General features: G+C 52.8%; 1 protein-coding gene and 1 long non-coding RNA gene across 2 annotated transcripts; one reads left to right on the forward strand and one right to left on the reverse strand.

Annotated features, from left to right (window-relative positions):
- Positions 1–10,080: 10,080 nt before the first annotated feature.
- Positions 10,081–15,450, reverse strand: LOC125320253 (rho GTPase-activating protein 20-like; the record flags this gene model as incomplete). The annotated part of the gene is made up of 10 exons (XM_048292388.1): positions 15,241–15,450; positions 13,315–13,494; positions 12,925–12,966; positions 12,648–12,720; positions 12,490–12,543; positions 12,043–12,171; positions 11,508–11,717; positions 11,124–11,285; positions 10,930–11,039; positions 10,081–10,570 (listed from the first exon to the last, which is right to left on the reverse strand). Coding segments are annotated over exons 1-10 (1,527 nt in total), but the record flags the coding sequence as incomplete, so codon positions are not given.
- Positions 15,451–21,885: 6,435 nt separating this feature from the next.
- Positions 21,886–23,723, forward strand: LOC125319503. Its single transcript, XR_007200771.1, has 2 exons — positions 21,886–22,188; positions 23,545–23,723. It is a non-coding gene; the product is annotated as an uncharacterized LOC125319503 (long non-coding RNA).
- Positions 23,724–25,295: the final 1,572 nt, after the last annotated feature.

Here is a 25,295-nt window from a genome sequence, read left to right on the forward strand (position 1 = left end):
CTTGTTGCTTCCCAGTTCTCCAGCACCCTTCTGGATTTTGGAGCATTTCAGCCCTTGGGTCAATGGCCCTTCCCTCATCCCTGCCCTGCAGCAGTTACAGTCACTGTTCCCTCGCCCTTGCTCCAGACCCTTTGCCAAAGTGCTGCCAAAGGCAGCGCAGCTGGCTCAGGATCCCTGGTTGCTGCTGCTCTCCAGGATGACCTTCAGAGGGGCACTTGGAGCGCTCCCTAAAGAGCTCCCGGTGGGATGGGGGTGGATTTCTCCTCCCCGGGTGGCTCCTGGCTGCAGTTCTACGCTCAGGGGAGTCCCGTTTTCTCAGCAGGCCTCTGCAGCGAGTCTGTAGCCAACGTGTGGCTCTGCTGCCATCCCAAATGTGCCGTTCCCTTGCCCAGCCTGGCTGCAGCTGGGGGATCTGCTGGGCACAGCTGGAGATTTTCATGGCCAAAATCCTCCAGCATCCTCACGTCTACATCTGCCCATTGCTTTGGAGAGCACAAATCACAGAACACTCATCTCAGTTGACAAATGTCATTTGTTGCAGATTGCTACACCTGTGCTGACAATATAAAATGATACAAATCTCAAGTTAAAAAAAGTATTTTCTTTGATTATTACAACAATGCTATGTAAAAACAAACAAGTATCAACTTCTTTAACAAAAATTAATTTATTGCAAACCTCTACAACTTACTATATACAAAGATCAATTAGGTGTTTAACAATTTATTGCATAATACTACAACCGTAGAGCCCATATATAAATACTAAAATATCAATATCCCTCTCTAAATTGTCCTATGCCAAGAACTCAGTCAACAGTATTATACAACTATACAACCACATACATATTTAAATAGAAATGAATACATATCTAAACACCACAATATATAGATGTAAATATAGATTAAATATGACATATTACATACAATATATATAAAAACAGATACATCAAACAAACCTATCTGTAAATAGACAACTGTACCAATCTAAATATCCATACAACTGCATCAATACAAATACACACCTATGCATCTCGACACGTGTAAATACAGTTAGATACAGAAATAGAATGAGATATATACAAAAATATTAAAATAGACATAGCTATACAAATAGCACTATACCTATTTAAAGAGCCGTATGTCTACAACTACATCAAGAGAAATAGATACTTAGGAAACTGTATACACATGGAAATAGAACTAAACACAGATACAACAACATACGTACAGAGCTAAATACATATATATAGCAATATGGCACTACAAACATGTATGTATATATCTATACATACATATATACATAGTACATCCATAAATATAGAATTATATAGAATATAGAATATACATAGAATTATATATATATATATATAGAATATATATAGAATTATACCTATAAAAATATATACGCATATGTAAATATCCATAAAATTATCACTCTCTATGTGCAACTCCATACATCTATAAGCTCTTCCTCCCGTGCAGAGCAGCTCTCCTGAACGGGGACAGCAGATGGGACACCTGGGAAGCAAAGGGAACACTGAGTCAGGATCGGGACGTTTCCCTTGGCAGCAGCTGCACTTCCATGAGGGAAGAGAAATCTCAGAGCCTCCCCAGGAGGGTTAGAAAGAAAAACCAGGCCCAGCGGGCCAGGCTGTGGCGAGCGCAGCCCCTGCGGGACCGTCCCGCAGCCCCGGCAGCGCGGCACAGCCGGCACCGCTGCCGGGCCCTGCCGGCACAGCTGCCTTGCCCAAGGATAGCCCCTGTGCCGGCCGGGGCAGCCGCGCTGAGCGGCCCCAGCACGGGCAGGGCCCGCTCCTGCCCAGCCGGCCAGTGCCCGCGGCCAAAGCCCACGCCAGCCTCACGCCCACCCTGCCTCACCGGCCCTGGGGCCTCAGCCAGGGTCTCGGGCGGCAGCAGCAGGTCCCTGTTCACTGCTCTTGCTGTGGCCTTCAGCTTCTCCCTGCTGGTTCTCATCTGTCTCTGGTTGTTCTCAAGGACTTCAGGGCAGCTGTGGCAAAAGTGGAGGCTCTGGAATTGGTTCCAAGGCTTGGCAGAGCTGCAGCCCCGGACCCCTCTGTGCTCCCTGCTGGCCCCCTCCACCCCCTCAGCCCTGCCATGCCTTTCGAAAGCCCACAGCACCCCCAGGTACTTCAGACCCCCACAGCCCTCTCACCCCTCTCAGGCCCTTCAGACCCATTGAGTGCCCTTAGACCTACCATCCTCCTCAGCCTGTGCCACTTCCCTGTCACCTCAGCACCTCCACACCCCTCAGCCCCACCACCCCCTCTGCTCCCTCCAGACCCCTCAGCTCTTGCCTTCTCCCTCAGTCCTCCCAGTTCATTCCCACCACCCTCCTTAGCCTGTGCCACTTCTCTTTCACGGCAGCCCCCACCATTCCCCTCTGCTCCCCCACCATCCCCTCAGCCCCACCAGCACCTCAACGTCACCGTCCCTTCAGTGTCACCTCTCCCCAGCCCCCTCTGGCTCACCGTCCTCCAGCAGCTCCTCAGGGCACAGTGCCTGCGGCCACCGGCAGCTCCCACCGCTCCAGGGACACCGGGGCTGCAGCTGCTGCTCCGCCCGGCCCGGCCGCCAGCTCGGAGCCAGCACAGGAAGAGGGGACAGAGGGGGCACAGGGGGAAAAACAAGAGATCAAAAAGGAAGTAGAGCAGGGAAAGAGCTTAAAATCAGCCTTTATCTATACAGATACCAATCTATGTACCTATGCCTCCATATACCTATGACTATATAAATATAAGTATGCACATATAACTATTTATAAACATAACTACATATATATAAATGCAAGTGTACACATGTATAAATGTAACTATGCAGATCTATACATACAACTGTGCATATATAAATATAATGATATACATACATAACTATATATAAAAATGTTACTATATAGATCTATGAATGCAACTACATAGACATATAACTAAAACTGTATAAATCTATAAATATAACTACAGAGATAAATATAACTATACACATCTATCAATATCACTATAGACAGAGGGATTCCACCTGCCTGATGGTCACAGGCTCTCCCTCTGTCTCTTCCTCCCACTCAGGACAGCCTTCCTGGAGAGGTCAATCAGATGGGATCTGGGAAGCAAAGGGAACACTGAGTCAATATTGGCCCTCGTGCACATTTCTCTTGGGCAGCAATTGTCCTCCTATCAGGAACTGTTAAAGGTGGCCTGAAAGGCAGACTCTCACTTAGGAATTTGAAGCCTGCTACTTAAAGACCAGGCATCCTTTCAAGTTTTCAGAAACTCTGAAGTTTTAAAGTCTCCCAATAAATTCTCAGCACCCCCAGTGCAAATGGCACCAATGAGAGCTTGAAGCACAGACAGTCCCAGCTCCCACACAGAAGCCCAGCCTTGTTCCTCCTCTGTGCTGACAGAGACACCTCAGTCCTCACTGAAACGGCTGAAGCTGACGGGTGCTGTGAGCTGGGTTATGAACCACATTGGGACACCCGGGTTGGTGACACAACTCCCACAGGGTCAGGGTTACTCACGGCTCTCTGGCCACAGCATAGCACTCGGTGTCAGTGCCTCTGGAGAAGCATGGAGGGCAGGGCTCGGGGAGGCTGTGCCAGGGCAGGATTTGAACGAAAGGCACCAGGGAGCACCAACCCTGCAGACAAGAACTCAACTCTTCTCATCTCCCTTCCTGCCAGAGGCAGGCTCAGAGCAGCCGCCTCAGAGCTCTCTAAAGCAGTGTGGGCTCTCTCCTTACCAGGCTCCTCGGGCTCTGGGGAACTGTTCCCGCAGCTCTCGGTGCCAGGCAAAGCTCCCTCTGCTGCAGCCCTGTTCCTGGCCTCCCCTCCTGAAGACTCGGCAGCAACATTAATATTCCCCTTGAAAGAGAACCAGAAAGAAAGGAACCCAAATATCACTCACTGTTTTCTTGGAATTACTTCAGGGGTACAATACTTCAGAGCCTGCCACATTTCCTTCTCTTAAGGAAGAAAATGCTTTTGAAAACTGCTGTGTGAGAGTTTACAGAAGACAGAAGTTCATCACACTTGGCAATGAGATAGTGGGGATCCCAAAAAATCCCACTCGCCACCTTGACTCTGCCCTTCCTGGCTAATAAATCTGCAGCAGGCAGTGGGTCTGCACATTAAACAAAACAGAAATTCTTTGGCAAAGTTGTATAATAATACATAAAAAGGCCTGTGCCAACACAGGAACTGAACACTCCAGGCAAAGCTGGGAAGAGGCAAGGGTTAAGAGGAAGGGGATTCCTAAACCAAAGAGGGAATCTGTCAAACACAAGGACTCATGGTCCCTGACTGAATTGCTCTTCCACACAGAGGAAGCCCCTGGGCTTAAAGGAGTCCTTAACCCTTTCATGTCCAGCATCATCATTGTCCTGCTCACCAATCACACAAGTCATGGGGCCTCAAAACCAACACTTCTGCCCCCTAAAAGCTCCACTGCTCACACACTTTCATCCCTTGTTCCTAACAAAGAAGTCTGGGCCCCAAAGGCCTTCAAGTGGAGAAGATTAATATCCAGAGATCTGCCGGGATGAACCACGCTTCCCATAGAGATATGATGGAGCTCCATTTATTCTATTGTCAGACCCATAGTTATACCCTAATTCTCCAAGCACACATAAGCAAGCTCCATACTATTGGGTTACAGCTACTGTTCACGCGGCCTTTAATAGCAAGCGATTGGTTACAGATTAATATGCACACGAGTAACTAACATAAGTCTTTCTCTTTCTATGGTCAGCATCCCCCTCTGCAACATCCTGCCGGGTTGCCACATCAGCATTGCTCCTCTCTTTTTTCTCTAGTCAGGGACAGTTCACTAATACAGCTTGGATTGTGCATGTACACTCACTCAGCAATTTCTCTACAAAGATTGACTTCTCAAACACAGTCCAAAAGCTGCCAAAGCTTCCACTTCATCACCACAAAGGCCCCTGCACCAGGGATTCTTCCCAGCAAAAGGAGTACCCAAACCTGGCCACCACAGGCTCAAACCTCTCATCCTCACTAAGGGGGGAGACTTTTCATTCCCTCTTCTTTTGGAAATCTTGCTTGACCAAGCAAATCCTTCCTTGTCCATTCAAAGCTTAATCCAAGAAGCCTTTGCTTCTCAGCCATGCAACAACATTCACAGCTCTCAGCCCAGCCCCTTTCATTCCCACCCAATGGAGTTACCTGAGCAAAGGGAGACCTTTCAGGCAGGGATGGTGACAGCATCTCCTCCAGTGTCTCAAGAACAAGCTCTAGATCCAGCGGTGGCAATTCCTCTTCCCCAGGACTATTCCAAGCCCAGCTGGAGGCCGTCCATGCTGCCCAACCAGCACTGCCAGGTGGAGCATTGGGGGCTGAACTGCCCGGTGTGGCTGCAGGAATCCAAACACATTGGTCAGGCTCCAGAATGTGGCTTTGGGACACAGAGCTCTATTGCTGCCTTGCAGCAAACATCACAGGAAGCACACGGCAAACTCAATTCCAGAAATGTATTCCAACTTCCCAGGGGATTGGAACACTGATTTCTTCCTCTCAAACAGTATTTCTTCTAATTGATGGGTATGTATATTAAAGGATGGATTGTAAAACTGATCTACACACAAAGACTTTGTAATCTCAGCCTTTTCTATCTCCCCAGCAGCTTTTGCATTTGGCTGCTTCTGAGTTTCTCATCCCAACAGACCACAGAAAGTGGATTCACCCAGGAAGAGCCCAGATCTGCAGACACACATGCTAAAATTCAACTGTGATTGTATTGTAAAAAGCAACCTTGTGGGTGAGGCCGTATTCTGCAGCTGCAGCAGTTCTGGGGACACACAGAGCTCTTTGAAATTTAATAGCCTTCTTTTCAGGAGAGACAATCTGCAAACTCTGCAATATCCTGTCAGCATTCTAGTTGGGCTTCATTCCAAGGAAGATGGGGGTGCACCTGACATGACCGGTTGTGGACCAATGTTTTTTGCCTCTCCCTTTCATCCCTACAGAGAGGCTGTCTGGAAAATGGCCAGAACACCCTCCAAATCTGGAGGAAGGACAGGAAAAGCAGACAGAAATTGGTTTTGTTATCAAGGTCCTGCTTCCCAGTTCACTTGACAATTCCTGTCTGATTCACACTCGAGATGTACATATGATAGACCACTGCAGGAAAATACTTCAAATGATCACTTTTCATGATCTTCCTGAAAAGCAAGGGTAGAAACTCTCTCCCTACCTGATGGGCTGTAGGCTGGGGTGTGCTGCTCTGAAGATGTGCAGCTGCTGCTCTCTGGAAGGGCCACAAAAAGGCTTTGATGGTCTACAGGAACCAGTGGAATGATGAGCTCAGGCTGGCGTAGAAATCTGTGTGTGTCCTCTGATGAATCCTCAAGAAGTCTGGAGGTGGCGAACACTTTCCTGGGAGTTGCTGGGAAAGCCTCACGCTCTTGAGAACCTGCACTTGTGCTGGAAGGGCCTAGAGGCAGCTCTGAATCCTCAGGTGAGGCAGCACCAAGGTTCTGGCTCAAGGGAGCTGTGGAGCAGAGAGGAAAGAAGAAAGGAAGCAAAGGGAAGGCTGTGTCACTATTGGTCCTTGGGTACGTTTCCCTTGGCAGCAACTGCACTTCTGTCAGGCAAGAGAAAAGCTCAAATCCTCACAAGCAGGGTGAGAAAGAAGAAATCCCCACATGTACAATGGCTTTACAACAACCATTTCCTTGTCTACTTAGCTCTCCTCTACTCATTCAACAGTATGGAAAAGTGTCCCATTGCAATTCCTTGGCAGGAGGCAACTGCCAGAAACCCAACTGCCGGGTATTTTCCCTCTGCACCAAAGGGACAGGAGGCTCCCTCCAGCTGGGCCAGACAAAGACCAAGCCCTCAGCACTCCGATGCACCCATGGAGAGCTCCCCAAGCATCCCCAGGCCCAGGCAAGGAGCAGAGACAGCCACAGCTCAGGGCTGGGCCAGCTGCAGGCCCAGCGGGCCAGGCTGTGGCGAGCGCAGCCCCAGCGGGACCGTCCCGCAGCCCCGGCAGCGCGGCACAGCCGGCACCGCTGCCGGGCCCTGCCGGCACAGCTGCCTTGCCCAAGGACAGCCCCTGTGCCGGCCGGGGCAGCCGCGCTGAGCGGCCCCAGCACGGGCAGGGCCCGCTCCTGCCCAGCCGGCCAGTGCCCGCGGCCAAAGCCCATGCCACCGTTTGTGCCTGCAGCTCCCACCCTGTTTTTTGCTTCACCACCGGTGGTTCCTGCCTTCTCTCTTTCTCTTTCTCATGCTCAGGTCTGGGCAGCCGAGACCGGGGGCTGAAAGTGCTGCTCGGCTGGGCCTGGCCACCAGCCCAGCCCCCAGCATGGCCACAGGGCACAGAGGTGGCACAGCAGACAAGACAATGGGGACAGAGGCAGCAGAGTGGGGATAGAGGTGACAAAGCAGCAGATGCCTTGACAGGTACAAGAGACGTACCTAATTATCCATTGACATAGAGCATGTGAAAGAGCGGCCTCTAGAATGAAAACCTTAGCTTGATGGTGTCACTATAAACATCTAGAAGCAGAACTAGAGGGAGAGGGGTTCCAGCAGCCCCACCTTCACAGCTTCTCCCTCGGCCCCTTCATCCCGCCTAGAGCCATCCTCCTGCAGAGGTTCAGCACGTGGGCATGGAGGAAGCCAAGGGCTGCAGAGCCCCTGCACAGCTGCCATGGAGCTCTTGCCAAGCCCTGCCCAGCAGCAGCCCCTGCCGGCCCTTGCCAGCACCTTGGGCTGACTCAGGGCAGTGTGGAGAGGAAGGTGAGCAGCAGAGCCTGGTACATCCATACCTGGGCTTCTTGGGCTGCCAGAGCTTCCTGCGTTACTCCAGTCTTCTTTGGTGTGTCCTCCTCCTTTTCCTTTCTGGCTGGTATTCCCTGTCTTCTGGCCAGGCCTCTGCTCGCTGTCTTTTCCTTCTCTTTTTCTCTTCCTGGGGCTAGCAGCCTACAAGCCTTTAGCCACAAAGTTGGATTAGAGAGGCAAAGGCGGGAGGCACGAGCGCAGCCCCTTCTTGTTGGAACCAATGTGGGCTCCTTTTACCTTCCTGACACAGTGTAGCGAGTTGGGTTTGTAACCAGGCGGAAACACCAATTTAGTGTAGTGGTTTGGTCCAAAATAGTCATTACTGTTTATCTTCTGTGAGATAAGAATTAGGAGAAATGCAAAGCAGGCACCAAACTTGAAAGAATATAAAGAAGTTTATTAACAGACCTAAAAGAGGGAAAAAAAATTATACCACCTTCAGAACTCTCCTCCTCCCCCCACCTTCCTCCCTTCTCCCACGGACAATGTAAAAAGACAACCCTTAAGATGTTCAGTCTGTTTACCACTTCCATAATAACCTTGTTCAGTCCATTTAGAAAGAGAAGTCTCTTCTTGCTCGTGCTATGAAAACATTATCACAATGAGACAGCCGCCCACTTCCAAATATTGTTCAGTCCATTTAGGAAGAGGAGTCTCTCTGCCTGCATGTGAGTCCCTTCTGCCGACTTGCAGCTTTTCCCGCAACTGCTTTCGAGGGTCCACTCTTGAAGTTTTTTGGGGTACAATTTTAAGGTTGAGCTGTTCAGAAACAAAAACAGAGGCCCTTCTCCTTCCCTGGGAGCAAAGGGTCTTCATCATCTTCATCGTTAGGACTATCTCTGGGAGCATCTCTAGGAACTGAGGTTTTCTCCTTTCCCGTTTGGAGCAAAAGTCCTCATCTGGTCCATCTCTCCCTGTCCAAACTTCTCATGAAATTACAGCTGCGTCAGCATCTGCCTATCTCAGTGCAGGTGCTTTTGCTTACGAGTTGAACACTCCACCCCCCATATCTTCATGAAATTACAACGGGATACTCTGATATATCATAGCTTCACAACAGAATTTCAGCTTTAAGCATCTCCTCTCTCTCTTCCCTCATGTTTTCAGCTCTTCAAAGCAATAAAAGGGTTAATCTCACCTCGGCCTTGCAGCTTTGCAGCTGGAATGTTGAATTTTTCTTATCGAAGTGGAGAGGGGGGAGAGCCAAGCCGCTCCGGCTGCCCAAGGCAAGGCAGTGGGGGGGTTCCACGGCTGGAATAGGTCCATGGCTTCAGGATGGCCGTGGCCCGGCCCGGCCTGGCCCGAGCAGGGCCTGGCCAGGCTCGCTGGCCCCCACACGGGGCCCGCAGCCACCTGTCCCAGGGCCGGAAACGAGAGAGAGCTTGGGGGGGGAGTTTGTCTATTCTTAAGTGTGTATCACAGAGGCGGTCACAACTTTAAGTGGCTTAGAGAATTGTCTATATTCAAACTGGCCAGCTGATAGGTTCTATCAGGTCCCAGAGGAAACTGTAAGCACCCCTTAGCAAGGACATCCCTTCCGGGACTATGCTTGCTACTAACCTATGACACACAGAAAGGCTCGTCAGGGCTTCGGCCTTGGCCAGCGACTCTGGGGAGCTCTGGTGGGTGTTTGGAGACAAAGCTGGAGGTGCCTAAAGCAGAAATTCTGGAGGTGGGGGGGAGATGGGGGGATGGGGGGGATGAGGAGGGAGGGAGGGGGGAGTGGGAAAGGGAGGGAGGGAGGGAGAGAGGGAGGGGGGGAGGGTGGAAGGGAGGAAAGCAGGGAGGAAGGGAGGAAGGGAGGAAGGCCAGAGGTTGCAGAGTTGTGCTGTCAGGAGGAGGCACAGCAGCTCCTTGGCCCCATGACAAACTGCCCGCCTCTCTGGGACGCGTTGTGCCGGGCTTTGTGCAGCTGCCATACCTCTGCTCTTTGGACCTCCAGCACCGTGGCCTCTTCTCCATCTCCTTGCCGGGTCTCAGGCAGAGAGGGGGATGCATCTGGATCGCTTTCTGCCTGGGGCTTGTCGTCTTCTCTTCCTGCAGGGCCACTTTGCTCTTCCCTGTGCATCTCTAGAAAGCAAAAGCACATGCAGCAAAGTGACAACTTGGAAGACAAGAACAAAGAAAGCAAGACCCCACACTGCTTGGCCTCTTGATGCTGAGGTTTCTGGGGCCCTGAGTCCCAGGCTGGGACAAGGCTCTGTTCCTGCTCCTACCTGTGGATGTGTCCGTGGGCGCTGGGGTCTCCTGCGGTTCAGCCACTGCCTTGGCAAAGATGTCGTCCAAGTTCTCCATCAAAAAGGCCACCAGAGCATTCACCTGCACACAGGAAAGCCTTGCTCGCAGCCCAGAGGCCCGAGAGTGTGCCAAGCAGCCCCTGCCATCACGGCTGAGCCTTGCCTCTGCACAGAAGGAAGGCGCTGGCTGGGGGCAGCTCTTGCAGGCAGCTCCCGCAGCAGCCTTGGCTGGACACAGGGGGCCGCCAGGCACAGGCACCTCTGGGCAGCCAAGTTGCCTTTGGCCAGGAAGGCTGCAGCCGGCTGCTGAAGCCAGCCTTACCTTCTTGTTCTTGGCCAGCATGGCCTCGAGCTCCAGCTGCTCCTCCTGCGGTGGGCTCAGCAGCTTTGGCCCCAGGCAGACGGCCAGGCTGCTGCAGGTCATTCTGCTGCTGGACACGTGCTGGCCGATGAGTCGCAGCAGTGCCAGCAGCTGCCTGAGGAGGAGCAGGTTTGCTGCGGGCAACTTCTTGGCCCCCCGAGGGAACAGGAAGGCAGTGTCCATCAGCAGGCCCACGTTGCCCACGGCCGCCCCCAGAGCTGGCCCCAGGCAGGGGGAAGCCAGCGGCTGCTGTGCAGCTCCGCAGGCGCTCTCAGCCAGCGCTCAGGGCTCCAGCGCTACCACGGGAAGGACGCAGGGAGTTGCTGCCCAGCTCCTGATTTCCCCCGAGCCCACGCAAGGGAATGCTCCCCGTGCATTGCCCCAAAATCAGACTGCCAGCCAGCAAGAGCAAGCTGTCCGAAAACACAGCCCCTTCAGTAGACCGTCCCCTTTCAGGAGAATGCCAGGCTTCCAGCAGTGCCTGCTGCAGAGCTGGAAGCTGCTGCCCACGCTTACTCTTTGAGCTGACAGATCTTGTCCTCCCTGCTGGCCATCTGCATCGCAGCCGTCCAGTCCTCGTAGAGGTTGGTGACGAGGAGCTTGCCGGGGATGCTTCGCAGGAAGTCCTGCAATGCCAAGGGCTGCCGGTGAGCCTTGGAGCACGGTGGCCCAGGCAGGAGCCTTTGCAGCTGCAGCTCAGGAAGACTCGCCTTGAGGACCATGGCCAGCAGCAGCACCGGCTGGCTTGCCATGTCGACGTGCAGGCCGTGGTCCAGGGCCTGCCGCAGCTCCTGTCGGGCTTTGGTGCTCTCTGCTTTCTGGAAGATGCCTTCTGTTGTGGGCCCTTCCTGGTGCAGGATAGCCAGCAGCTCCTGCAGGAGAGGCGGGAGGGCAGGGGCTTGTGTGAGGAGCTGCCCTGTTCCCAGAGCTCTGCCCCAGCCTGGGCTCGCTGCCTCCTGCTGCAAAGGGGCTGGGAGCAGAAGCCTGAGGCACGGCTGAAGAGCCCAGTGCCCCACGGCTGGGGGACATGCGTGGGGACACTGGCTGCGCAGCATCCAGAGGGAGGGACGGGCAGCCCTGTGCGGCTGCCTCACCTGGATGGGCCGGGGCAGCGTGCCGTCCTCCGCACAGACGGCTGCCAGGGGCTGCCCGAAGAGCGCCCTGCTGCAGCCGGAGCCCTCCTGCCCTGGCGCCCGGGCAGCCCCAGCTGGGCCCCGCCGCAGAGCAAAGGGCCAGGGCAGCCACCTCCTCCTGATTCTGCTGCTGCCACCGCTGCTGCCAGTCCCTGCTGCTGCAGAGGAAAAGAGAACCAAAGGCCGTCAGTGGAGACCACCAGGGAAGCGCTGCCACAGCCTGCCCTGCCCTGCCTTCAGCACCGTGTGGAGCCATGCAGAACCCCAAGCAGTGAGCAGGCAACTGTAAGTGTGGCTGCACCTTGGAGGCTCCTGAGAGCTGGTGTGTCACTGGGAGAAGCTGCCCCAGGCCTGACCCTGCCCTTCTCCAAGCTGTGGGCAGCACTGCAGGCTCTCTGTCCATGCACAACCATCTCCAGTGGTCACAGTCCAGCAGGTGCCCGTGCCCATGTCCAGGGGATGCCCTCCTCAGGGTGCCACAGCTGCATGGCCACACTTGGGGCACAAGTGAGGGCAGCTCGGCCAGAAGAGGAGATCGTCTTTGCTTCCCAAACTCAGCTGGTGAGAGGTCAAGTCCTCGTCCATCGCCAGACTGGGCCACCTCCAGCCCTTGCTGGGGACCAGCCTGCAAGAACCGAGGTGCGCTGGCAGAGCAGCCCCATTGCACAAAGGGCCACTGGCCAGCAGCCACCCAGCCCCAGCAGCCTGAGCGTGGCTGAGCTGGGAGCCTCTGCCCTGCTGGCCTCTCTGCCCTGCCCAACATCAGGCTGCCAGTGCCACCACCAGGGATGTGCCGGTGCTTCCAGTGGCTCCCCAATGCCTCTGCTTGCCCCATGGCACCAGGGAGCCTTGATTCCTCCCGCACAAGTTCCCTCCACTGTCCCCACTGCCCTGGCAGCCCAGCACAGCCAGAGGGGGTGGGATGAAAAGAAGCCCTCCTCACCTCTTCCAGGTCCTCAATCAGCCTCTCCAGCCTCGTGGTGCTCACTGTCCTGGCCTGGGCAAGAGAGAAGGAGGGCAAGAAGGTGAGCAGTGACGCCTCTGCAGCTCAGCTAGGGGAGCAGTGCTCAGGCACAGAACCCAGAGCAGAGAGACACTCACTGCACGGCAGCAGCTCAACTCCTTCTCCAGGGCTTTGATGGATGGCACACGGGTCACTCGGGCCCTCTGGGTCCTGGGCAGTGGCAAAAGGGACGGGCAGAGAGCTGGGTGAGCCCCAGGCCGCCTGTGCTCCCTTGTCAGGCAGCTGTGCCCAACAGCTGCCCGCAGCCACAGGGGCAGCTCTCCCCAGCTGAGGAACTGCGTTGTCCTGTGCAGCTGCTGCGGGAGCATCCATCCCCCTCCAGCAGCAGCAGCAGCAGCAGCAGCAGCTGCTTACCCCTGCAGCGTGCCCACCCACAGCTCCTTCAGCGCCTGGGAGCTGTGGACAGAGAGCAGAAGCAGTGTCAGGCCCCACTGCCCCCAGCCCCTGGGCAGACGCGCGTGCCCACACAGCCCTGCCCCGTGGCCAGGGATACAAGGCAAGGACAAAAGCCCATGGTGTGCGCAGGACAGAGGTGCTGCCCAAGCCCTGGCTCCCCCTGAGCTGCAGAGCAGCAGCTGTTGCACTTCCCTTCTGGCAACCAAAAGCTCACCAGGGGACACAGGCCGCTCCCTGACCAGGCACTGCACAGAGGCCAGAGGCCACTGCAAGGGTGGCAAAGCTCTCTTGCTTCCCGTGGCTGGGAACCTGTCTTGCCCTGCCAAGGCACATGGCACCGTCACTCACCCAAACGTGGCAATGCATGAGCCAGTGGGCCAGATGAGGATGACGGAGGTGGCATCCTCATCGCTGCCTTCCTGCTGCTGCTGCTCTTGTTGGGTCTGCAGCGCTGCCTCCTTGCCGGCGCTCAGCACCCAGAGCTGCTGCAGGGCCAGGCAGAGCCGTGGGCGCAGGGTGGTGCCCCGGCTGCAGAGAGCAGAGGCAAGCAGTGAGCGGCAGGCGGCCTCCCTGCCGTCCCCTGGCGCAGAGCCCCGGGGTGTCCCCTCCTTTCCCCCCGCCAACATCGGCACACACACTGCTGCATCCGGCACCAAGGGGCCGGGGCCGGGGCCGGGGCCGGGGCCTGGGCCTTAGGCCAGGCTGGCTGTGGCCAGGCCCAGGGACAGCCATGGGCCAAAGGCAGCTGGGCTCGCAGGCTCTTACTTGCAGCTTGGCGACCACCAGCTCCTCTCTCAGGAGGAGAAGTTGCCTCTGGCTCCTCTTGGGGCCGCAGCTCAGAGCCACGTCCGCGTTCAGCACGGCCTCGTCCCCGCTGAGAACCTTCCTGCAGAGCAGAGGGCGGCAGCCGTGACAAAGGCGGCCCCTTCTGCCGCGGGACCCGGCCATGCCGGGGCGGGCCCTGGGGCGGCACTTCCTGCCAGGACAGCCGGTGCTGGCTCTGCACTGGGGAGCCCAGAGCTGGACACCGCCGAGGCCAGGGCTGCTCTCCCTCCACCTGCTGCCAAGGCTTTGCCTCCTGCAGCCCTGCGTGCAGTCGGCTGCCTTGGACCCTGTCTCAGTTTGGAGAAAAATTCGAGGAGAAAAACACTAACAACACACCACCAACACAGTGAAGGCCTGTACTAGGTGGTTGATGACATCTTTGGCCCTCTCCCCACAGTGGGCTGAGGCAAAGGTTGTGCCAGAAAAGGTATCCACAGAAACATGAATATATGTCTGGCGGCCAAATTGGGGGAAGTGGGTGACATCTGTTTGCCATACCTCACAACTGCCTAGGCCTCGGGGGTTAACCCCCTGACCTAATGATGGAAGATGATGTTTCTGGCAGTTGGGGCATGTCGCCACAATGGCTTTTGCCTGGTCTCTAGTGAGGTGGAACATTCGGATGAGAGCTGGAGCATTCTGATGGAACACTGCATGGCTCAGCTGGGCTTGCTGGAATGTGTTAAGCAGATTCGCTAACTCGATGGGCATCGCTAGGGCATCTGCTCTTCTGTTCCCTTCGGCAATAAATCCTGGCAGGTCAGTGTGTGATCTCACACTATGCATGACATAGAATGGGTGCTTTTGGTGGGAGATCAGTTGAATCAATTTCAAAAGCAAGTTATCAATTTTTGGGTTTGCAACCTCCTTTAGTAAGGCTCTCTCTGCCCTGGAAACTACACCTGCAACATAGGCCAAATCAGTTATCAAATTAAATGGTTCACTGAACCACTCAAATGCCCTGACCACTGTTGGAGAATGGTTAGAGGATCAGGGACATGGATTATTGATAAAACCAGATCAATAAAAAAGCCTGCAAGCAAAGGCCTGCACGAGAAAAAGCCGACATGAGAAAATGCCCGCGTGAGAAACAGGCCTGAGAACAAAAAGGGAGTTTTTAGGAGGTACAGTGCTGTTCTGATAAAGATGTGCTTGACTATGAGAAGGGAGGAAAATCTTTGATCTCTCAAGACAAAACATAAATAATAGAAGCTTGCCAAATGTAGTCTTTTATCTAACCCAATTATGTAGAAGTAAGAATGCGCTTTTGTAAGTTTAAACTAATTGAAGAACTGATAAGCTTGTATTTTCACACTATATAAGTGCCTTTGTATTGCTAATAAACGAAGCTTGCTCTATCGATCTCATTGATTGTCTGCATGCCTTCCCCCGCCGGAAAGTCAGCAGACCACGGCTGCAAGTTCTGCCACTTCAGGATCCTTCAACTACCTGTACATCAGACTCCCACTTCTGAGTGCAGGGATACTTCCATGTGATGACAGACTTGTGGGAACGACCGGAGGCATCTGAAAAGATTGTCAAGGCATTTAATGGTTTTCTGCCTTGAATTTCTTTTGGAATCAGTTTGAAGACTGAAGTAAACAGTCTGTGTTTTGGATGGTGTATAGAAATTTGGCCAGTGTAGCTGTCTAGGGTGTATTGGAGGTGCTCATTGTTTTGAAGGAGGTTATCAAGTGAATCAGTTGCCAATGGTAGGTAGATGCATGTAAAGTCAGACCCTGCAAGGGTGCGGAGGCGGGATCTAACTTTCATCACCAACTGAGCCATGAGCTCCTGTGGTGTTGTGATACTTTTGGACAGCTGGTGAGAGAGGAAAACCCACTCGATGATTAACAGGGGATCACTCTGCATCTCATCCCACTGAAATATCAGCCCGTGAAGGTATGGCATTTGCCCTAACACAATAAATTGAAAAGGCAGACCTGGGGCATAGCGGTGTGCCTGCCGGGACGACAGCACTTCCTGTACCTTACAGATGGACTGTCTCGCCTCCTCTGTTAGATGCCTGGGTGATGTGAGGTCATCTTTCCCTCGCAGGAGGTTGAACAGAGGAACGAGATCTTCTGTTGTCAGCCCTAGGAGAGGCCTCATCCAATTTATGGACCCACAGAGCTGATGGATGTCCTGCAAGGTCTTAGGGTTATCATGAATTTTTTGACTTGTTGGGGAACCACAGTCTGTTCATAGATTTTTAGTCCAAGGTATTTAAATGGAGAGGTTTTCTGGACCTTTTTGGCCTGGATTTCAAATCCATTTGCCTCTAAGGCCTCAATTACCTTCCCCAATGTCCAGTCTAAATAGGATTGGTTAGGAGCACACACCAAAACATCGTCCATAGAGTGGAGCGCTATTGCCTTTGCTGCTAACTTTCTGATAGGGGACAGAATGCGAGCTACATACCACTGGCAGATGGTGGGTGAGTTCTTCATGCCTTGTGGCAGAACTCGCCACTGGTAGCGCTGCATGGGAGCCTTTCGGTTGATGGAAGGGACTGAGAAGGCAAACCAGGGCACATTGTCTGAGTGTAGTGGGATCTGGAAGAAACACTCTTTAATATCAATGACTGCTACCTTCCACTGCCTGGGGAGCATGGAGGGTGAAGGCATTCCGGGCTGCAGGGGTCCCATGTCCTCTATGACTGCATTTATTTTCCGCAAGTCCTGTAGGAGGCACCACTGGTCTTTCCCCAGCTTTTTGATTACAAATACCGGGGAATTCCAAGGGCTGTTACATGGTTCGATGTTTCCTCTTTTCAATTGCTCCTCCACGAGTGTGGTGAGTGCCTTTAATTTGTCATTTTTCAAAGGCCATTGATCCATCCAGATATGTTTGTCAGAGATCCAATTTAATTTCTGGAAGGGGCGCTCCGCAGTGGCCTGTACAAAAAATGTTGGGGTTGAGATGGAATTTCGACTCGAGCCCCCCCACTGGGACATGAGATCTCTGCCCCACAATGTAAATCCAGAGTCAATTACAAAAGGACGGACTGATGCTATCTGTCCCTCTGGACCCTCAATTTGGACAACTGCCTTGCTTCTCTGGGCAGATATAGATCCCCCCACACCCATCACAATACCTTCTGCCAGCTGCAGCTCCCAGTGTGACAGCCAATTGTGGGAAGAAATGACTGTCACATCTGCTCCCATGTCCATCATTCCTGCCAGGCTGATGTCTGAGCCTTGGCAAGACAGTTTGCAACTAAGCATGGGTTTGTCATTCCCAGCTACCTCAGCCCAGAAGACAGAGGGGTTGTAGTCCAGTGGCGGACTACTGGGCATGAGAATAGCTTGGGCCACAACCTGGTTAGCAGCAAGAAAATAGGGAGGGTTAACACACTGGATGTTGACAGTAAAGAACCCTTGTGGGCCCACTTGAACAATTTCTGGTGTAACACCAATGTCAGCTGGTGAATGTACAACATCTTTTAACACAAACGATACAGTCTCTCAGATTCTCGCAACTCACAACGATTCTCTGGGGTGTCACCGAGTCCATTTGAGTTGCAGTGGTCATGGTAACAATTTTCCTGGTGGCAGTTTCTTGATTCATTCCCCCATGTGGCCCTGCCAATCCATGTGGTCCTGTCAGTTTTTTGGCTGCATCCCATCGGCGGCAGGTGATGTCATTTGCCCTGGGGAGACAGCTCAGGAACCCTGATTAATTGGAGCCGGAGCGCTGCAGTTTCGGCTAAGTGCCCTGGTTTGCCACACCTGTGACAGACCCAATTAGCATTTCTATTGCCCTGAGATGCTGTTGCATCAGCAGCGGCTGCAATTTCTATTAAGTTTTTCCCCGTTTTTAAATTTGGCTGATGAATTGGCACCAATGTCGTGCAAGCACGAATCATTTGACTTAAGGTCGGTGGAGGTTCGAATGGAAGACCCAAAATCACTCTTTTACAAGCATCATTGGCATTAAACTTTGCAATTTGCGTTACAACATGCTCTCTTGTTTTCGGATCTTCCACTTGTTTTTCCACTACGAGCCTCAGTTTATCTACAAAATCAATAAATGGCTCATTTTGCAGTTGCCGAATGTCAGTGTAATTCAATTGAGGTGCTAATTTAGGGGGCATCATTAAGAACGCTTGCTGTGCTGCTTGCTTTACAGCATTCAGGACTGGCTCTGGTGTATTTTGAGCCTGGTTCTGGGGCTTGGCTAATGACCCCTCACTGGTAAGGTGATCCATAGAAACCCCCGCATTGTTTGGATCCTGCAGTAAAACAAGGAGGACCTCTCCCAGTTGCTTTCTCCAACCTTCTTCCCACATTTGAAACTTGGATGGGGAAAGCAAGCAGGAGAAAATGCTTTTGAGGTCATGTGGCACAATCACTGTACCGGTGAGAGTTATCTTAAGAAGGGTCTTAAAATACTGACTCTCCCTCCCAAATTCTTTCTGGGCTTTGCAAAGCTCTTTCAGCCCTGCAGAATCAAAAGGTTTCCATGTGGGATTACTGCCAGTTCAATCATATGTTACAGGAACAGCAAAGGGATAGGAAGGGGCTGAGGAGACTCCCGGACCTGATTCCAAGATGGTTCCGGTTTCTACCCCGTGGGAACCTGAAGGGGGGGGGGGGGGGGTGTGGGAACCAGGAAGTCCTCCACAGGGGTCGGGGTTGGAGGACCAGGAGGCATGGTCACAGGATGGGCGGGGATTCTCAACGCAGGGGGCAGTACCCAATGCATGGGAGGAACCCTATGACATCACATCTGGGGGAGGGGATAGGAAAGGGTTGGGGGTAAGAGGGTGAAAGGGCCTGTGGGAAGAACAAGGGAGGGGAGGGGTGAACTGGGCCATGTGGTCAGCGCCATTGTTCAGACACGTGGAGTGGGGGGTGGACAATGGCAAACAGCATTTAAAACAGTTTTCTGGGCTTACAACTGGGGAAGAGGGCGAGGGATACGGGGTTTGGGAAGAGGTCGAGGCAGCTTGGCCAGGGCTACCCCGACAGGGTGGCTGAAAAAACCGAGGGGGTCAGAGAGAAGGTAGCAACTCTGTGCCTCTGGGCATATCACCCCATTCAGTTTTTCCAACAAAGGGGAAGTGGGATGAGGAGCAGGAGGGGAGGAAGGAGGGATACAGGAAGAACTTCAAGGGGATTTGTGCTTTTCTTTTACTTTCTGATCCATTTCATGCAAGTCCCGAAGGACTAGAACTAGAGGAGAGAATTTTTCTCCAGAGGAGTCCCCATTTCGCTTTAAATCAGTAATCTTATCCCCCACAGCCTGCCAGAAGGCAGGAGATTTTAAATTTGCAGGAGACACTTGAGGAAGGTAAAAGAAAAGCCAGCAAACAAACTGTTTTAACAGATCCTTTGAAAATTTAAAACCAGTAACTGAAAGGAATTTCGCAACTTGGAGAAAAACCTCTCTTTGAAGCTGAGAGAGTTTTGATCCCATCTCTGTCTCGGCACTTCTTCCGCCCACCACCTGAAAAAAGAAAAAAGAAACAAAATATCAGGGACCAGGGATACTCACACAAGTTTCAGAAATCAGCACAAATTTGTCCGGTCCCAAAGTAAAAAGCACAGGTTGGGTTCTCTGAGGCACGGCTGCTCTCCAAAGTCAGTTCAGTGCAGAATGAGTGGGAGTTAGCAGCCTTCTCTCAGGGCACCGCTCCTAAAACAGAGCAGACTGCTCCGAGAGGTGTTGGCAGTCCAAAGTCGCTTCTTATCGCTGTCCACCGACAGCCACGATGTCGCAGGGATCCACTCGTGTGAGCCCCATGCTTGGTGCGCCAACCTAACAAAGTTCTTGCTGCTCGAGGCATGAGCTCTGGCGTGCCCCAGGTCAGAGAGAGTCCAGCTGCGTTACTTCTGCCCGTCGCAGAAGCAACTTCGGCATCAGGAAAAGAGCTGCTGGCTGAGTTAGCTAGCTGGCTTCTCGGCAGAGGAAACATGGCAGGAGCCGATGGTATCAGCTCACGTTAGCTCGGAGACAAAGGAAGAGAGAAGCTGTTCTGGTCTGGCTCCTAACAGATTTATCCTTAGAAGTTTTGCAACCCGAACGAGCTCGGAAGGGATGGAATGCGATGGGATCCTCCCCGAGGCTTGTCCGCAATTTTATAGAGTTTGAAAACCGCGGGGAATGGGGAAAACAACCAATGAGTTACAAGCCAGGGGGAGGATACAATTTAACAAGAACCACTGGGGGAAACCGAGAGGCGGGAGTTATAACAGAGAACCAGTGAACAACCGAGTAACCGAGAATTTTCCCGAACCACGGGAGGCGGCTTGGACCCGGGCACTGCCCAGGGGATTGCGGCTTAGGCTTCTGAGCCGCCCATTGACCCACTCTCTGAGTCTGCCTCTTCGGGAAACTCGATCCAGTGGATGGGCTGGTGTAGTGGTTTGGTCCAAATACTCATTACTATTTACCTTCTGTGAGATAAGAATTAGGAGAAATGCAAAGCAGGCACCAAACTTGAAAGAATATAAAGAAATTTATTAACAAACCTAAAAGAGGGAAAAAGAAAAAAATAAAATCATACCACACCTTCAGAACACTTCTCCTGCCCCCCACCTTTCTCCCTTCTCCCACTGACAATGTAAAAAGACAACCCTTGAGATGTTCAGTCTGTTTACCACTTCCATAATTGTTCAGTCCATTTAGGAAGAGGAGTCTCTCTTGCCCATGCTATGGAGAAATTATCACAACGAGACAGCTGCCCGGGTTGGTTCTCTGCTCACATGTGAGTCCTTTCCCCCACCTTGCAGCTTTTCCCACAACTGCTTTTGAGGGTCCACTCTTGAATTACTGGGGTACAAATTTAAGGTTGAGCTATTCAGAAACAAAAGTTCTCTTCACCCATCTCTGGGAGGATTTCATCTCTAAGAATAGAGGCCCTCCTCCTTCCCTGGGAGCAAAGGGTCCTCCTCATCTTCATCTCTAGGACTATCTCTGGGAGCATCTCTAGGAACTGAGGTCTTCTCCTTTTCCATTTGGAACAAAAGTCCTCATCACTTCCATCTCTCCCTGTTCAAATTTCTCATCAAATTACAGCTGCTTCAGCATCTGCCTATCTCAGCACAGGCGCTTTGGCTCACAAGTACAAGTTGAACGCTCCACCCCCCATGCCTTCATGAAATTACAACAGGTACTCTGATACATCATAGCTTTACAACAGAATTTCAGCTTTAAGCATTTCCTCTTTCTTCTCCCTCAGGTTTTCAGCTCTTCACAGCACTAAAAGGGTTAATCTCACCCGGGCCTTGCAGCTGGAATTTCGCTTATCGCTGTTGGTCACATGATCTTTTGCCGGACAGCAGGGCAGCTGCAGCTGAATCTTGGCCGCACTGGAGAGGGGGAGCCGGGCTGCTCCGGCTGCCCACAGCAGGGTTATGGGGGGGGGGGGTTCCGCAGGTGGAACAGGGCCCATCGGCTCCAGGACGGCCATGGCCCGGCCCGGCCTGGCCCGAGCAGGGCCTGGGCCGGGCCCGCTGGGCCCCCACACAGGGCCACCTGTCCCAGCACCGGAAACGAGAGAGGGCTCTGCTGGGGTGTGTCTATTCTTAAGTGTGGATCACAGAGGCCACAATTTTAAGTGGCTTAAAGAATTGTCCATATTCAAACTGGCCAGCTGATGGGTTCTGTCAGGTCACAGAGGAAGCTGTAAGCACCCCTTTGCAAGAACATCACTTCTGGGATTATGTTTTGCTAACCCATGACAGCTGGGATTGATTGGCATCATGCTGCCCCAGCCCCGCAGTGGGCTGGGTCACACCAACAATTTCAAATGTTTGTTTCCTTACCTGAGGAAAATCTGATGGATTTCCTTTCTTTTCTTCCAATTACCATTGTTTTCAAGAACAGGATAAAAAGCTTGATGAGTTTTGTTTAATGGAAGCTGTGCTTAAGGGACCAACAAGCACTGCAGAAATCCTTTTCATGTAATAATCCTTAGAGATAGTATAGATAGTTAGTATAGCAAAGTCCCTCTTCCAAACTGCCTGTCAAGCTGGTGTGAATCCTCAGAGAAGCAAAACGTGCTTCTGCTGACGTAGTTGCCCCTAACTAGGTCAGCCAATCAAATCAGCTGCCAAGGCAAGATCTGCTGACTGTTAGAAAAGCTGCAGCTGCTTTGGGGTTTGGGTTTTTTGTTGGTATAGGAAAGTCATCTCTGCTTCTCTGTCAGGGCACAAACTGCCACTGCACAGTGGAGCTTAAGTAATGGGCTCTGGGAGAGCATTTACAGATGTGAAAGAAGCAGGTGGAGCCTCATGTTTCCTTTTTCTCCAGGCTGAACTCCTGTTAGCCACAGGAGGGACCCCACAGCTGCGGCAGCCCAAGCTATTCTCGGCTTCGCTGCGTGACTTCCTGAGCTGCTGCCTGCAGGCAAACGAGGAGTGGCGCTGGTCTGCCAAGGAGCTCCTGCAGGTAAAATGCAAAGGGGCTGCAGGTCAAACAGTGTCCGAGGATGGGCTCCTCCTCCACTGAAGTCCAAGGCATCAGATGAGTCCTCCTGACCTCCCTCTTGGTGCTTTTCAAATGACAACAGTGAGGAATCCTAGACTGGGCTGGGCTGGCAGGAACCTGTAAAGGTCATCTGGTCCAAGCACCCTGCAATGAGCAGGGACAACTTTAAAGAGATCAGGTTGCTCAGAGCCCCTTCCCACCTGACCTGGAATGTTTCCAGGGATGGGGCACCTACCAGCTCTCAGGACAATCTGTGCCACTGTTGCACCATGCTCAGAGTAAACAAAGTATTCCTTACACCTAATCTGACTCAATCCCCTTTCTGTTTAAAAATATTACCCCACATCCTATTGTAACTGGCCCTGTTTGAAAAGGTGTCCTCCATTTCCTCAGAAGCCACTTTGAAGATTTGGAAACTTACAATAAAGTCTCAGTGGGGCCTGTTCTTCTCCAGGCTGAATAACCCCAACTCTCTCCACATATCCTCAGAGGAGAGGTGCTTTGTCCTGATTGTTTCTGCCACCCTTTTTTGTGATTTGGTGGGGTAGTATTCAGTTCTATCTGATGGCAAATGTATTGAAGTAGAGCAATGCGGGGTACAGATGCTTGAAATGGTGGTGGAGGAACCCAAGGAAACCAGTCCCAGCCCAGTGGTCAGAGATTTGGCTGTGGGAAGGAGGGGCTGGGGGAGGCTCACTGTGAGCCTCTGAGGGGCCCTGGCTTGTGCCCCCTGCCCCACTCTTACAGGTTTCTGCCACCCAAACAGGGAAGCTGAGAGGGACTTGTCACAGCCCCATCTGCTGCCTGGAACGGTCAAGCAGATGGGAACTGGCCCAGGGTTACTGTCAGGCTGAGTGGCAGAGAGGGAGCTGCTGGACTCCCTGCCACTTGGCCGTCCCTGCTGGGAAGGAAGGTGCCATCCAGCACAGGAGGGGCAGGGGATGGAAAGGTAGACACTGCTCTGTCTCCCTGTGGAAATTAGCACAGTGCCGTCTTTCAAAGAGAGGGACCTATGTGAGGCTTTGGAGTTTCCTGAAAGGAAGAAACCCCGGGGACAGAAAGCACCATTTCTAGAGCACTGGCAGGGCAAAAATGCCAGCAAGATGAAGACACCTGGATGAGTGGATGAGTGGGATTCTGGGCCAGGTTTGCCTGTGATGGCAAGGTCCTGCACATGAAGATGGAGGTGCAGATGGTCCCATCAGTCCTCGTTCAGCATCTTTCTAGGGACCTGAGGAATCCTGATTGAGCCTGTGAAGCCCTGAGCTTGGAAAATCATGGCTCTTTTTTCTTTGTTGTTTTTTTTCCTTTGGGCAGCATCAATTTATAACATCAGTCAAGTCTGTGTCCAGCCTGGTGCCACTGATTATTTCAGTGAAGAAGAGGAAGGAGGGGGAAGGACTGTGACAATCACGTCAGGACCATTTATTCCAAAAGCAGCTTGGATTCGGATTGTAGAGTAGTATTCTGAATAAATAAAGTTTCTGAAACCCCAACTCATCTGTAAGATTCCTTTCTTTCTCACCCTGTGATTAAGCTCAACTTTTCCTTCTGAATTGTCAGTTGTTCCTTAAAGGTGGAAAGTGACACTTATGGCTTCTTTGGTGTGGTTTGTAAGTGGGGCAGGCTCTTCTCCATTCATCCTCTCCAGACCACACTGCCTTTGGAATACGGCACACTGGCCGGTTTTTGTCCAGCCATTGTGCTTGTAGTTGAGGCAGAAAGGGCAATGGCATTTGCAGGCAAAACCAGAGGAGGAGTGCTGCAGCCAAGACATCCTGTGCAGATGCAGGCGTTCAGCTGTGACTCGAGAGCATTGGGGTTCCTGCCACTTGGATTTGTATCCCTAGGTGCAATCTCTTTGGCTCGGGGAGAGTCTTGCTCAGCTGAGAAAGCAGAAAGGTCAGCGAGGGTGCTCTGAAAGGTCTCGTCTGATGCAGAGCTGTCGGCGACCGTGAGGTGAGAGCGGCCCGGCCTTGCCCAGGCCGGAGCCCCAGCAGAGCCCTGGCAGAGCCCAGAGCAGCCTGAGGCTCGGCAGAGGCAGGCTGGCAGGAGGCCCTTGTAGCTGCAAGAGGCAGCAGCCTGGCACTGGGTGCCTCTTCCAGGGAGCGGGCACATCCTCCCATCTCAGAGCCAAAGCGGCAGCTGGCTGCTCCCGAGGGAAGCGTAGCCGTGCTGGGCACAGCGCAGACTGGTGCCATTGGCCGTCTGGAGGTGGCACGGGAGGAGAGAAAGGCAAAAGGCAGCCGAGGGCTGGTGCCCCGGCTGAGGATTGCTACTCTTCTGCCGGCTGCCCTGTAACTCCTGGGAAAGGTTAGCAGTGTGTGCAGCAGCCTGGGCACAGCGGGAGGGAGCCGGGCTGCTCCGCAGGCTCGAGCACAGGGCAGCGTCCTTCAGGCACGGCAGTTCTGCCAGGGGCACCGAGGCCAACGGGAGGCAGCGACAGATCTGCAGGAGCCAGTGCCTCACACAGCTCTGGGAGGAAGCGCCCGCAATCCCGGAGTTCTGCACTGAGTCAGAGCAAAGGTGTGAAATGCAGAGCGTTCTGCAGAAATATTCGGGGCCACCAGGCCAGCCTGCTTTGTGCTCTCCGGTGCACGGCAAGCACGGCACCATGCAGCTCTGAGTTGCTGGCAGAGAGGTGTTAAAAATGAGCTAACTTTTGGATACAATTAAATGGTAACAAAGTCGTCGAAGCAAAGGAAAACTGCTTATTAGTAACGATTCAGTTGAGCCGGGTGTGTGCCTCCCTCCCCGAGAGCTCAACACACCCCCTCTCTAACAAAATGGCTGCTTTTTATACCCTTTCCCAGCCGGGGCGGTCCCTGTCCCCTTTCCCAATGGCTGGGTACTAAGAAACTTACATGCTCTCCTGACCTTCTTTTCTGTCCCCTCCCCTCTCATCCTCTTCCTTTTTAGTCAGGTCTTCAACCCTGCCCCTCTCCCAGCTCACAGCAACACCCAACAAATTAACTGGAACAACTCCAAACCATAAATCCAACATACATCCAACAATTTTCATTCTTTTACCTAAACCCCTTTTGGCTGCAGCAAAATATTACTTCCTC

This window comes from Corvus hawaiiensis, chromosome Z, assembly GCF_020740725.1.
Source record: "Corvus hawaiiensis isolate bCorHaw1 chromosome Z, bCorHaw1.pri.cur, whole genome shotgun sequence".
NCBI lineage: Eukaryota > Metazoa > Chordata > Aves > Passeriformes > Corvidae > Corvus > Corvus hawaiiensis.